At 29.9% G+C, this 15,711-nt stretch overlaps 1 protein-coding gene across 1 annotated transcript in view; it reads left to right on the top strand.

The window, feature by feature from the left end:
* Nucleotides 1–11,747, top strand: part of LOC113374575 (peptide transporter family 1-like) — a 20,685-nt gene extending 8,938 nt beyond the window's left edge. The window contains exons 2-13 of the mRNA XM_026614557.1: nt 2,725–2,933; nt 5,884–5,962; nt 6,621–6,762; nt 7,778–7,864; nt 8,279–8,553; nt 8,634–8,716; nt 8,799–9,047; nt 9,600–9,767; nt 9,848–10,237; nt 10,308–10,496; nt 10,927–11,163; nt 11,232–11,747. Coding sequence (XP_026470342.1) covers nt 2,880–2,933; nt 5,884–5,962; nt 6,621–6,762; nt 7,778–7,864; nt 8,279–8,553; nt 8,634–8,716; nt 8,799–9,047; nt 9,600–9,767; nt 9,848–10,237; nt 10,308–10,496; nt 10,927–11,163; nt 11,232–11,480 — 2,202 coding nt within the window. The 5' untranslated portion in view covers nt 2,725–2,879 and the 3' untranslated portion in view covers nt 11,481–11,747. The remainder of the gene's footprint in view (nt 1–2,724; nt 2,934–5,883; nt 5,963–6,620; nt 6,763–7,777; nt 7,865–8,278; nt 8,554–8,633; nt 8,717–8,798; nt 9,048–9,599; nt 9,768–9,847; nt 10,238–10,307; nt 10,497–10,926; nt 11,164–11,231) is intronic.
* The last annotated feature ends 3,964 nt before the right edge of the window (nt 11,748–15,711 follow it).

The following is a 15,711-nucleotide window of genomic DNA, read 5'->3' as shown; positions in this document are numbered from 1 at the left end:
TAAGATGGTTTATTTTGGCATCTATGCGGTTTCTAGGTTAGATTTTCTATCTGATAACTTGAGAAAAGCGCTTGACTGCACAGCAACCACAATGCTTTTGTCAATATTTAGAACAATTTTGTATGAAAAGTTCTTCATAACATAGCCTTGCCATAACATTGGTCTGTTATACGGCAGTAGTCCAGTCATTATAGTAAGTTTACCTCGGAATTCGAGATACCCAGTTGTAAGTCTGTAAATACTTGTATAATGATATCCTAAAAGTTGTCTCAAAACCTACATATGGTTTTGACATTCTACCATTTGCAGGTTTTGAGATAACTTTTTGGGAGTCAATATACAAGTATTTACAGAGACTAACAGCTAGGTATCTCGAATTCCAAGATTCTTACCTAATTTAAGCTTAAATGACTGGACTTACAGAATCGATCCACTAATATATAGTTTCAAGTGAAAATGACCCTTCAATGGTATTGATGCGCCGAATTAAATCCTTAGAGTTAGGGAGATTCTAGTAATAAATCAAATATAAGTTGACCAACCGTTGTCTTCTGGAACAATTCATAAGACTCTTTAAGTTGCTGTTCAAAAACAAACTAATATTGTTTTCCTACATTTGTTTACAAATCCATTGATTCGTATTGAGACACAATGCCGTGCACGACCAGTTTCTTTATTTATTATATAAAAAATGGACTTTCGAATAGTCGTAAACAATTACGTGATGATAATAATAATTCTCCTCCAACGAAAATAGGTCGATGAGCTGTCGACTGAGCTCTCCGACGAAAACGGCGCGATGCATCTTAATGAGAAAACAGAAATGTGATTGGATCTCGAACAATACACATTGACGCGATGACTGACTTTTTTTATTGACTTTTATAAGCAGTGAAGGAAAAGATTCGTTTAAATTTGAGGCCATAATTGGTTTATATATACTTGCATGCCGTGGGCTCAGTTTAGTCTTACGATAAGATAAGTCTTGCTTGGGATGACTCTTACAATTAGACCATCAACTGTATGCGGAACTTGACTTGATCTCTTAAAGCTATATTTATGAGGTTTGTTCTAAAAATTTACCAGAAATACTCTCAATACTTAATTGAATCATTTCCTGATTGACGGTTTGTCAAACTAGTGGTGTATGACATTGTGTCAAATATTCAGGGCTCAGTTTAGTCTAACAATAAGATAAGGTTTGCTTGGGATGATAATTTGACCTTCAAACCGTATGAGAAATTTGACTTCATATCTTACAGCTATGATCATGAGGTTTGTTCTAAAAATTTACCAAAAACATTCACATTCAAAAATTTACCAACAAACATTCACTTTATTGAATGATTTGCTGATGACGGATTGTCTGAGTCCAGTTCAGATCAAACTAGTGATGTATGGCATTATGTCAAATTTTTTAGGGTTTGAAAATGAAATATGTATATTAGAAAGTTTGCACTATTATGCAAAGAATAATTTTGTTTCGATTTTTGTTTCAACTATTTATATAAAAATATATAGATATCTAATGTAAGACCTTAGACCAAGGGCCATCTAACTATTTACTTCATTTTGGATATAAAAATAAAATAGAGAAGAATTAACTTAATGTTAAAAAGTAAAACTATGAAGTGAAACTTCTTGATGTGATTTTTTTTCTTATTTTTTTTGCTGTTTTCAGTTTATTTTGTTGATCAAAACTGTAACAGTCTTAACCATGTGGAAATAAAAATGTGACTGGATAGGAATAGATTCGTAGCAAAACTCGTATTGTTTCTTTTAAACCAGCTTTATTAAATTTGAATTGTTAGGATTCTATTATTTCAATATTTCTTGCAAAAACTGTGTCAATGGTGTTTCCAGTTAGAACCAATTTTTCAGACAACGTACGACATTTCTAGACAAACTACGATATTTCTAGATGGTCTACGATATTTTCAGACTGTCTATGACAATCTCAGGCTGTCTAGGACAATCTGAGACCGTCTACGACAATCTCGGACTGTCTACGATGATCTGAGTCTGTCTACGACGATCTGAGACTGTCTACGACAATCTGAGACTATCCACAAGGATCTGAGAGTGTCTACGAGGATCTGAGAGTGTCTACGAGGATCTGAGAGTCGCTACGAGGATCTGAGAGTGTCTACGGCAATCTGGGACTGTCTACGGCAATCTCAGGCTGTCCACGACAATCTCAGGCTGTCCACGACAATCTGAGGCTGTCTACGACAATCTGAGACTGTCTACGACAATCTGAGACTGTCTACGACAATCCGAGACTGTCTACGACAATCTGAGACATTCTCACACAATCTGAGACATTCTCACACAATCTGAGACATTCTCAGACAATCTGAGACATTATACGCCATTCTCAGATAATCTACGAGGATCTGAGACTGCCTACGACGATCTGAAAATGCCTACGACGATCTGAAAATGTCTACGACATTTTGAGACTGTCCATGACAATCTGAGACGACTATTCCAATGAGAAAGAATTTGAGATCATACTGCATAATAAGATAAACAAATTAAAAATATTTTAAAACTGAAAAACAAATTGTTGATATTGAATATTAAAAGTACGCACATGTGTTTATATATATACATATATGTATGCATATGTATATATAATATATATATATATATATATATATATATATATATATATATATATATATATATACGTGTTAATCATTTATCTTATTATTATCCCAGACATAAAAAGTGTAATTTCATGTGTGACAAATTTTAGAATGTACGAACAATAAAGCACAAGATCAATTTAAAGTGCAAACAAAAAAGTGTTAAAATGTTATTTAAATAAATGTGGTAATTGTTAACAGTATTTTTTTAAATAAAAAACAACAAACATGGGATCTCCAGTAACGGAATTACCGGTGAAAGCACCGCCAAAAAAAAGAAAGGTAAAAATAGATTATTATATAAAGAGATAATTAATAATTACAACAAAACCCTGTTAAGACGATTGTGCTTGACAGTATTTTCCGTATATTATGCCCATTCAAGCCTGTTCCTTGGAAATCGTCTTGACAGGTTTTGCTGTATTTGTTTATAAAAATAACTTGAATAATTTAACACATTTTTTTTAACATGTCAGGGAAATTTATATTTACATATCATATTTTTATATTTATTTACTAAAATAAATATTAATAGCTCTGACAAATGGCTTTTTTGAAAAATTCGACTTTTTTATACTATTTTTTTGTATTTTGATTTATTTTGAAAATTTTGAACATTTTTGTAAGCAATCGCGCTGCATAGCTCATTTGAAGTCGAAATATCAAAGCGCGTAAGCGCCGCGTAGTCGTCTAGCGCGTAAACATTGGTGCGGACTCATATAAATTTACCCATTCTGTACTTATTATTATAATTTTTATAAAATATCTCATAATTCGATGTAAATATGTCTAATGTTCATTTTTGACCGCCAAATGTCATTATTTTTTACTTTTTGCATTGGATCTCCAGAGACGTTGGACCTGCCTTTATAAAAATTGTTCATTTTGTCAATACAAGTAAAATGTTTTTTTTAAATTAAAATCAGACGCCGTTATCTCCGAAACGGTTAGACCTGCCTTTGCCAAAAACTAATCTGCACGTCTACTTATCAGTAGGAATCGAATGTTTTTAGAATTAGTCAAATCAGTTGATCCATGTTTACAAAATCGCCGACAAAATTTTGTATCCGCACACACACATACACGCACACGCACACACACATACATCAATTTTTTCTAAGGTATGCCAAAATGATCAAGAACCTGTGAAACGTAAAGATCTATAAGAAAAAATCATGATCAATATATTTCTGGCACATTTCTTATTGCTATTCAAAAATTAGGAAAAAATATATTATTGGTTCGGATGTCCGCCAATTTTGGTTTTGGACCTTAAGCTTTTTTGAATTTATTCGTTGACTGTGAATCAGAAATTTCTCTAATGTAAGTATTATATTAGGTTGTCAAATATCTCCCTTCCGCTTTTTTGCTATATAATTGCTTATAAACCAATAGCAAAAAAGCGGAAGGGAGATATTTGACAACCTAATATTTTTAAACCATTGAATTTCGACAAGTTTTTTTTTATAAATTGCCAACCAAATGAGTGTCCTATCTTTAATGTGATTGATTAATTATTACAATTTCTTTAATACTGATGGATTTTTTTTGAATACCGGATAAGGGCTATTACCAGTCAAAGTTCCGATGCCGGAAAAAATTTCTAAGTTAATACCGATGCCACTACTGCTTGTTTTCCAGTCGTGTCTTGTACTTGAATGCAAGTCTTCTGATTACTTCTGTAACCGTATATATTATATATTGGAGCTTTATGGATCAGCCATCAAGTATTTGGGATATACTTGCGTGCCTCTAATATTTTTTTAAGATTTTTATTTTGTGACCTTTCCAAAAAATATATTGGTTTGAATTGTAGATCTTGTATTCAAAAACCAATATAGTTTACGCCGCGTTTCTTCTTGCTGGTTGACGTTTTCTCTGGATATAACGTTTCCAGATTAGAAAAAACATTATTCTAGGCAATAAATATCACAAATAACATTTTCAAAAAATAATATAATAACTCGACACATTTTATAACTGCGTTATCGACGTCGGTCGTTCGTTTTATCGATGAAATAACACCGTTATCAATATTTACAAACCAATAATAATATATTAATAATAATAATAAACGACAAAAACATTGTTGATAACGTTGACAAGTGCACGTTCACATTATTTATGATTAGTTGAAAATTCAATATTCTTCGGAAAAATTTTGATGGCTGGTTGTAAATTACAATATATGATAAACCTGCAAACCTGAAGGGTGAAATTCGAAGTTCCATAAAAGAATATTTTTTAAATAAAAATTTGAAAGTTATTTAACGTTTAGAAAACTTCTCTACTCTAATTAATTTAGTTTTATAAGTTTTAAGTCATTTTTAGTAGTTTCTTTGTTAGTATAAAATTTTACTTCTCGTCTGGACTATTATTTGGACTGATGGCATGTTTAATTTTCTATAAACTATTTCATTCTGCCTATTTCATACAATTTACTTCTGGCAAGTATAATAAAGGCTCGTCCGATCGATGGGCAAAAATAATCATTTCTAGTTCTTATCGAATTTCATCGAATGGCTTTTAAATTTCTGAAATTGGTCCAGCCGTTTTTGAGAAAACGAAATACGAGAGAATTCGTATTCGTATTCTAGCACACGCCGCAGAGTATTGCTCGCATGTACATATATTTGAGATTTTCCGTCGTACACAACATCCAAGTGCAAATTATCTCTCACTAACTTCAAAAACAATTTTTGGAAGGCTTCGTCTTGAATAAGGACGAGGCCTCAATATGAATCATATTATATTTAAGAAATTTACTATCAGCTTAAGCATATGTTTATGCTAATATTGGACCTGTCGCCAATTGCTTATCAGGTAATTACACTCTCTCAACAAGGAGAGGTCAAAGGCGGCTCGTCCTTTTGTCATTTGGTCAGAGAAAAATTGATGGCCAATAGAAACGTACGGGCAGCTAAGATGAAAAAATAGTTTTTCTCTTCGTTGTGGGAGAATTTTTGGAAAGCCCCGCTTTTTCGAAAGAAGAGGCGCACAACAATTCATAACATCATTCGCTAATGTATATAACATATACATTACATCTATATATATATATATATATATATATATATATATATATATATATATATATATAGGTGTTCCACTGCATAATGGTTTAACGCGCTGCGACGTGTGGAGGTGGTTGCTCTAGCAACCTGATATCATGCAGCAGCAATGTCCATTTTTACTGGAAAATATAGATAAACTAGTTTTTCTTTTTTTTCAGCCCCTGCCATATCCAAAGTCGATAGGTTTTATTGTCAGTAATGAGTTCTGTGAAAGATTTTCTTACTATGGAATGCGAAGTAAGTAAAAAATATAATAAAGTAACAAAATCATCAAACAAATTTATGGTTGTGTATAATTTTTTTATGTAGTTTATAGATTTTAATATATCTACAGATTTATTTTTTCTCATTCATGCAATATTTTGATCATTTTCTTATTGAAACTTAATAGGGCGAGTATGTTGCTCGAAACGTTTTAACGATTGCGAATAATTCTTTTAGTTTAATAAAAATTAAAAAAGAGCTCCGATTAAATGGAAATGTTATGATAATTCTATTTTACCGATCTATATTCGTATGACTTGGTGTTACGAACTGTTAAAAAGCTATGTACCTGCTGTACGATCAGGCATTTTACACATGAAACCAAACTTCACGTAAATGTTATCAAAGAGACATCAGAAAAATGCACTTATGATAAAATTCTTATTTGACGTTTGTGCGTTTTATAGGTTAGATTTGATGTATAGAACACCTGATCGCATAGCAAATACTTATGTTTTTGATAGTTTGTTACTATATACGAAGATAGACCAGTAACATAGCATTACCATAATATTTCTATTTCATCCGATATTCGCCCCTATGTCTTTGATAAGCCAATTGTATGTAATTACATAAATTTTATGTATATTATAAAATTTTTTTTAATCTTTATATTATATCAATTTTCCAGCAATCTTGGTCCTGTACCTTCGAGACAAACTCGGGTACACGGCGGACGACGCAACGGTTATTTACCATGTCTTCACGATGTTCGTATATTTCTTCCCGCTCTTTGGTGCGATGTTGGCTGACAGCTTTTTAGGAAAATTTAGGTACTATTTTGAAATGAATATTATTACTAGTTTATTTATTCAAGACTTTCTGGTAAGTCTCAAATTTGAGGCGATCACTGCTATCGATAATGTTTCTTAACCGCGATCTAAGTTACTGGTAATTAACTGTGGGGGTTCATAGAATGAACTGGGTTAACCTTGTATCCATTAATGGCGATACATGATCTCATCTTCAGGTTTTCCTGGCATGGTCCAACAATGCACAACTAAACATTAACAATTGAAACCATGGATTCGAAGTTATAAAACGCTATATGAATGAAACAGGATAAACTTTGGTTTGAGGAACAAGACTGTACTTGTGGGTACAGCCATATTCCATGCCTAGTATTTTCATCTGACTTTCAGCTGGATTACTTCTTTTGTGGCAGAACATATGCACACACAACAGTACACTTTGGTGTCCGAGGGCTGTTGCCCTTTGGGGTCGTTTAGAGTTCTTTAGATGACTGCGTAAGACTGACTAATAGTGTGAGTGCCGTCGGCTTTTGATTCTTTTTTAAATGCTGATGACCAGACTGACAGCACACTTTGGTGTCCGAGGGCTGTCGCCCTTTGGGGTTGTTTTGACCTCTTCAGATGACTGCCTCTAAAACTGACTAATAGTATGAGTGCCGTCGCCTTTCGATTTTTTTTTAAAGGCTGATGACTAGACTGACTGGTTGACTCCTAACACTCGTACTCTGTATGACGAGAATATAGTCTGGGAAGGGTTTATCCTGGAACTGTCAGCATGTATAAACAAACACAAGCTATAAGATAAATAAACATAAACATAATCGCTTTCCTGACTACAATTCCCATTTTCATTAAAATATTTATCTAATACATAAGACTATATATATATATATATATATATATATATATATATATATATATATATATATATATATGATATTTATCATAACAAATTTATATAATTATGGTTGGTATCAGTACTATTATTCATCATAAAATAATTATACTTAATATAATATAATCTTTCAAATTCTAGGACGATATTCTACGTGTCCATAATCTACGCCATAGGAAATATCTTGTTGTCTTTGACTGCCATGCCTCCTCTTGGACTTCCTGCGAGGTAATATGTGAAATCTAATACTTAATAAAAATTAAAATTGGTTTTAGTTTTGTAATTAAGACTTTCATTAAAAGTTTTTACGATATAGTTTCTCTAAATATAAACTGTTATAATATTTATAAAATAATAAGTATTATATTTTATTTATGTTTTATTTTGAATCATTAAGGAGAATTTACTTAATTATTTTAGGTCAATTGCATTTCAGTAAAGACATAAAATTTGGGCGTCAGAACGATTCGAGATTTGTGATTTTCGTGTACTTAGCAGAAAATAAATATTTACCTTGTTTTATATGAATATTTTTTATTTTTGGTCACGAAAATGCATTTTGCATGAATCAATTTATAAATATCAAAGTAATTGGCAAATAAAGTCTTCAGTTTTTTATCTCCAGCATTATTCCTTTTCCAGAGAGCTGACAATCCTCGGTCTCTTCTTGGTAGCTCTTGGAACAGGTGGTATAAAGCCGTGCGTTTCCGCTTTTGGAGGTGATCAATTCAAAATTCCTCAACAAGCAACTCAATTGGCAACATTCTTTTCCCTGTTCTACTTTGCTATTAATGCTGGTTCTTTGATTTCAACATTTTTGACGCCGGTTTTGAGAATGGACGTTAAATGTTTCGATCAGGAAGATTGTTATTCGCTGGCTTTTGGAGTTCCTGGTGTATTGATGGTTGTTTCCATATGTAAGCAGAATTTAATTGATACTAAGTAATTAATATTACTATATTTTGATTTTTTATTGATTCTTGAATTTGCTTTTTAGTTATATTTGTTGGTGGAAAATGGTTGTACGTGATCAAAGAACCTCAAGGAAACATGGTCGTACAAGTTTCCAAATGTATTGGTGTAAGTTGCTCAAAATATAAATATAACAACACACTATATAAGTATTATTATTTTATTAATATTAATATTTTTTATTACTTAGAATGCAATTAAAATGCGCAGCAAATTGAGCAAGACTGAGAAACGTGAGCATTGGTTGGACTATGCTAAAGAAGAGCATGGCGAGCAAATGGTTTCAGATATCAAAGCCTTGTTGAGAGTTTTGGTTTTGTATCTGCCTTTGCCAGTATTTTGGGCATTGTTTGATCAACAAGGATCAAGATGGACCTTCCAGGCCACCAGGATGGACGGAAAAATTGGTGGATTCATCTTGAAACCAGATCAAATGCAGGTTAGGAAGTTAGAGCTGTATAACCTTTTGGGTCTGTCACCTATAGAGAGAATCTAGTTTTACCATAATATATTAGAATCTTAGTTCGAATACCATCACTATGCGCAATTTTATAGAATTTTTTAAAAATATCTGTTTAACAATTAATCGCAAAGAAAAGGCCTGGCCAATCTTTACCAAAACCAGAACGCGGTTACCAACTGATATCTATAAACCTGAGGAAAACACTTCACACATACATATCTGCCAATTAAGAAACGGTTTGGCCGATTTGCGCTTAAAACTACTTAACGCGAGTCCTTATAGAGTTTTATCAAATGGCTTTTAAATTTTTTAAATTGACGCCGCCAATTTTGAGCATTTAACTTTTACATGCATACTTTTTATATTTTTGGTGTCAATTCAGAATGATTTGAAACGTTGATAAAGCATAAAATTAGCATATCTGATTTTTAGGCGAAGACAAACTCTTTACGGGATGTTAATAACCATTATTATATATTTATGTGGTAAGTTAATATTCCATGCTTTAAAGATTACTTTGTTTTACAGGTTGTAAATCCTCTGCTCATTTTGGCTTTCATTCCATTATTTGAATACGTTATTTACCCAATATTGGCAAAATGTAAAATTTCAAAACCACTTCAAAAATTAACATTGGGCGGAATATTAGCTGGAGTTGCTTTTCTGATATCCGGTATAATTGAATTAGAACTTGAGGTAAGTTTTTGAATAATAGTATACTGTATATTTAATGCACTAAGTAAATTTAAACGTAAATTGTTCTTTTATTATTTTAGAAAACATATCCTGTTTTACCTTCCGAAGGCAATGCCCAACTTCGTATCTTCAATGGCTTTGACTGCGATCTCCACTTAAAATTCCACGATTCAAATTCAGATTTTGCATTAAAATCTTTAGATTTATACACTGATAAAAACGTCAATGTTCACAAATCTTTAACAAAAGTGATATCATTTGATTTTCCAAGTGGTAATCCAAATTGTCCAGATGAAAAAGAGAAAGGAAAGACGTACACATTAGATATATTTGAAGAAAAAGCAAATTCTTTCTTGTACAATCGACATGGAGTTCAAGATTATGAAGATGAAGTTGATAAATCAAATACTGGATATCCCGTTGTGAGGATTTTGTCAAATACAGTTGTACAAGATACAACAAAAATTGAAGTCAGTATAAATAATTAGACACGTTTGCTGAAAATGGTGAAATATATTGTAAGTAAATGTTATATTTCAGGTCATCGATGCTGATGATGGTGATTCAGTTCAATTAACTTCTAATGCAAGCACAACAGATATGGGCACAGTTGCACCATCGAGATATAATATTAAAATTAAAAACAAGAAGGTATTCAAGGAACCAATTCAATTGGATTTGGGAGGTGTCTTTACTTTTGTTATTGCTGAAGATGATACTGGAAATTATGTGAGTGTAATCAAATTATCAAATGGTTGTAAGAAGCAATATTTTGCTTTGAGGCAAGTTGCATTAATTTTCCAATACATATGCAACGTAATCAATAAAAATTGAAATTCAGCTATTTAGGTAAAATGTTCAACTGTTTATTTGGAAATTAAAATTTTAGTTTTCACTTAATATAATAATTGGGAATAAAGTTCAACAAACAACAAAAAAAAGGTCAACAAAAGTTTAAAAATCGGCTCACATACACACCCACACACACACTTTCCAAATTTGTTCTCATTTGATTGAGACGTAGAGAAAACAAACTTAGCAAATTCGATTTTGTGGTCCAATATAAACTTATCCTTCGGGAAGTTTATAAATGATTAAAAATGAGCTAAAAGATAATGCATATGAAATATTGTACTAATTTTTGTTCTATTTTTCCTAGAAATCAAAAATGCACACATTGGCAGAACCTAATTCGATTCACATGCTATGGCTTATTCCACAATACGTCGTAATCACCTTGGGTGAAGTCATGTTCTCCGTTACGGGTTTAGAATTTTCCTTCAGTCAGTCTCCAGTTAGTATGAAGAGTGTTCTACAGGCATGTTGGCTATTGACTGTCGCTTTTGGTAATGTTATTGTGGTTATTGTGGCAGAGGCTAAAGGATTTGAGAAACAAGTAAAAATATAAATGATAGCATTTGAAGCAACCATATAAATCAATACTTATATAATTTTTTTCCACAGTCGTCAGAATTCTTCCTATTCGCCGCCCTCATGATAGTTGATATGGGTCTGTTTGTTCTTCTGGCAATGAACTACAAATATGTGATACCGCCTCCAACAGAAGATGAAGATTTAGATTTGACACCTGAAGAATTTGATGAAAGGACAGGTCAACATCCTCGACTCAGCCATGGTGATATTCCATTGAGCCATCGGCCTAGGAAGGGATCTAAGAGTTCTACTGGGCAAGAAAATAGAGCATATGAATAGAATATAATTTATAAATATTATATATAAATTAAAGATTAAAGTACGTGATTCGGCAATTATAGTCTTTGAGTTCTGAGTCAATGGAATATATGATACAGTGCAAAAATATTTTTTTTAGTTTTATAGAGAATTTATTTCACTTTACCAAAATTCTAATTCGAACATTTTATACAAGTTTTGTATTTATATTAGTAGGATTACATTTAGTTCATGATTAACTTTGTACAATTTGTAAGATATTATATAGATACTTTATTATTGTTGCATGATTGCGTACTTTAATGCATTTACACAATATGCAGTTGTGTATATATATATATATATATATATATATATATATATATATATATTGGTACTGACAAAGCATAAGATTTTTCATAAAAAGTACATTTTCAATTGGCTATGCGTCTTGTCATACTTTAGTTTTGAATGGGTGCCAACCATATATTGCATTGTTGGGATATTGTGATACTGAATAGGCGAAAAAAAACATTTTTTTAACTGATTTATATATATTATTTTTCTGGATGTTTTAGAATTCATCTACTATAAAACAAAAAAAAGAAACGCCTCAACCACACACCCTATGTATTGCTTCGTTTTTTATCAATATCAAATTAGTAAGATGAAAGATTGATATCTATTTTTATAATATTACTTAATTTCTCGTTTGTCTAAAATTGTTGATTTATCGAACAATCTTCTTTCCCCAAATACTCTAGAATGGTACTTGTATTTGCCAAAAGTATTTGAGACTTTCCTTACATATTGTTTTTGTAAAAAATAATTCAAATATATTGTTTTGTTAAAAACTGCCAAAATATTTATATCATCGTCCATTTTTATATATGGTAGTTTTTAGACATATTACATAAGGACTTTTTGGACATGTTTCATTCCCCTTATTTGTTAGTACTTACGTTTAGGTATAAGCTAAAAATATAAATGTATTATTTAATGTTATCATATTTATAATTTATATTATTATAAAAAAGCTTCATTATTAAATATATATTTTGAATAAAATTGATGATTATTAGTTGTAGTTTGTTGTAATGGCTGTGATCGAAACATAGTTTTTAGACATCATTACTCGAAAACCAAAAATTTAACAATAAGACAAAATTACAAAAATGTAACTACATTTGTTTATTTAACTCTTAACAAATTTGTCATATTGGTTTAGAACAAATTTGTTTGGATAGAAGATATATGAAGTATACATTTTTGAGGAGTAACATCTTTGAAACAGTATAAAGTTATTTTTTTTGACTGTTTTTTCTGGGGTGGAAGAAGTTTCCAATATAGTAATAAAATTACAACATTGGAATAAGTTATTTAGCGTATATTTAAGTAAAAAAGTAGAAATGATTCAAAATGGCAGTTGCGCAGCCATGTTCGGGAGTCACATAAAATTTGAGTAGTGTAGCTGGTGCAAACTTTTATACAAAAAGAAAAACAATTATTGAGCATTCTTACAGCTAGAGAAATACGTAGATATTATGTAAATATTAATTTTAGTGTAATTGGCGACTTTTTGAATTAATGAAAAATTTATAATGTTACCTGTTACTTACTTCAAATACGTCTGATGTTTATACAACTGGCGCAACACAAAATTATTTTATATTTACTGGAAATTTATAATAACTTGTAGATCAATTACAAACATAATATTATCGTAACTATTTAATTACAAAAACAATATACCTTAATAAATTTAATTTTAACAAAATATCAAAAAAAACATTTAAATTTAACTAATTTTGCCGGTTTATTTTCTAACAGTTGGCAACGCTTTGACAGCTCCTGATTGTGATGCTGTGTGCTCACATCGTTCATTTGCTTTCAGTGTGTATTTATAAACTAAGTCAGTGAAAAACATGTGAAAATAGGAAAATATTACATAATTTTAAGAAAAACTTAAATATTTTTAGTTTCGTGTTGAATTTAGTTAATTTATAAATTCATAAAAATGTCAGGAGACGTACAACCAAGAAAACGCAAAGATAAGAAGAAAAAGAAAGGTTAGAGCTCAAAACATAACCATAACAGAATTAGCTTTATCATTGTATGTTTATTTATAGATCTGAAAAGCAATGTGTAAATTAACAAAATTAGATGATTTTTTTTAATATTTGGAATTTTATTTTATTTAAGAGTTTGGTCAACTAGTTTTTGCTTTGATATAATTTTGTTAAAATTATACACCTGTTGTACTTTGTATATTTATAACTCTGCTGTTGAGCTGGTTGCTACAAATCTCATTTTAATAATTAACAGTATGAAGATGAAGTAAAAATTAAATGCACACTCAAAAATTGAATAATTATATTTGTTATTTATTTATTTATAAAGTATAAAAATATTTTTTTATTCAATTATATATATATATATATATATATATATATATATATATATATATATATATACTATATATATTAATACTAATATATATATATATATATATATATATATATATATATATATATATATATAATACTATAATAGTAATACTAAACTTTTAACTCGATTAAACATGACAATAATTAAATAGTTTATTGAAACATCTTCACATTTTATTTTGACGTATTCATTGCTTCAAAATTTGTTTCTAAAATTGTTCGCAAAATTTTTGGCGCTGATTCATTAAAAAATATTATGCCTAAATATTGATACTTCACTCAATAAGAAATATTAATATGAACAAAATAAATTATTTTCATACATTTGAACATATCAAAAAATTTGGCAAAATGCATTGTATATCAATATATTTTATTATCAACATCTGAGCGAATGTATTTTGGAATCATGATATTTGGATATATGTTAATAGACCATTTATTTAAAATTTTGTATGATATAAATTTCCCTGTTACATTTATTATCAACTTTTTAAAAAAAAAATGATTAAAAAAGTAAAATTGCGCAAAATGACAATAAGGTCTCATATATGTTCAAATTTGAACGTTGATTGCAGTTTTTGGAAATAATTTATTTTTGAGTGTATACATTTTTCAATAATTTTATCTAGATTAAAAGGAAATACTACAAATTTTGTAGTAGTAGTACAAATACTGTACTACAAATTTTGCAAATTTAAATAATCACTATCAATATAGGCCACGCATTGCGCACAGATAATTATAAATATTATTAAAAAAAACTTGAGTTGTGAAATCTTTCTAAGATATATTATTTTTAGTTTTTTTCATTTTGTTGACTAAATTTCAATAAACCAAAGTCTTAAACTTTATTTGAATGCAAACGCTTTAATTTTTTAAATTATGTTCTATTAGATTGAATTTACTTAAAGCCTAATATGAAATAAAATGAATTTATTTATTTAGTTAAATTTGGCGCCATTAAAAAGATAGATAATTCGTAGTTGCTCTAAATTTGCATTCTCATTGTCTTTTACGTTAAAATATTTCTTGACTACATGTATATGTATAATTATATGTATATGTTATATATATATATATATTATATACATATATATATATATATATATATATATATAATGGGCATATGTTAACTTAAACTTTTTGGCAACGAATCTGTTTTATTATTAGAAATATAAATTTTACTGAAATAGATTTGGCCCGGTCAAAGTCGTTATTACAATTTACCTACACTTATACCTAATTCGTTTTGTGTCATAACGGTTTGAACCCCCGCTCTGGATAACCTGATATCATGCAGTCGTGATATCAATTTTTACTTATATCACAAAATATGTTTTCAATTGAAAATAGCCCATTTTTCGGGTGTTTACATTCACGGTGTGAAATGGAAATGGGAAAAACTCTCACTCTAGGGCTGTAATACCCATTGCATGTATATTATGATTTTTAAATTTTTTTCACTAGAAGTTTTATAATTTTTTCAAATAAATTATTTATTTTATTTTTCAATCGTTTATTGTAGAAGATTTTTTATAGTTTTGCAAATTTTATGTTTTTTCTTCGCTTCAAGTCATTCTGAATCGTTTTAGACCAAAACTAGCTGTAAGTGAAATTCTGTCTTAAGGCAATTAAGGCATCGTGCCTTAAGGCAAATTGCTGGAACTTCCCGTACCGCAATTCAAAATTCGAGTAATCAATAATAATCAATAAAAGTTAAATCAATGATTTAAAACTTTTAATAGATTTTCGAACCATATTAAATCATTCTATCTTAAATCATTTATTTTAAATATTTTGAAAATTCTGAACTTTTTTTCAAA

The sequence above is a fragment of the Ctenocephalides felis genome, unplaced genomic scaffold, assembly GCF_003426905.1.
Source record: "Ctenocephalides felis isolate EL2017-DRISC unplaced genomic scaffold, ASM342690v1 CF-g0.4_SCAFFOLD_01886, whole genome shotgun sequence".
NCBI classification, from domain to species: Eukaryota; Metazoa; Arthropoda; class Insecta; order Siphonaptera; family Pulicidae; genus Ctenocephalides; species Ctenocephalides felis.
This window is presented reverse-complemented; position numbering and strand designations above follow the sequence as displayed.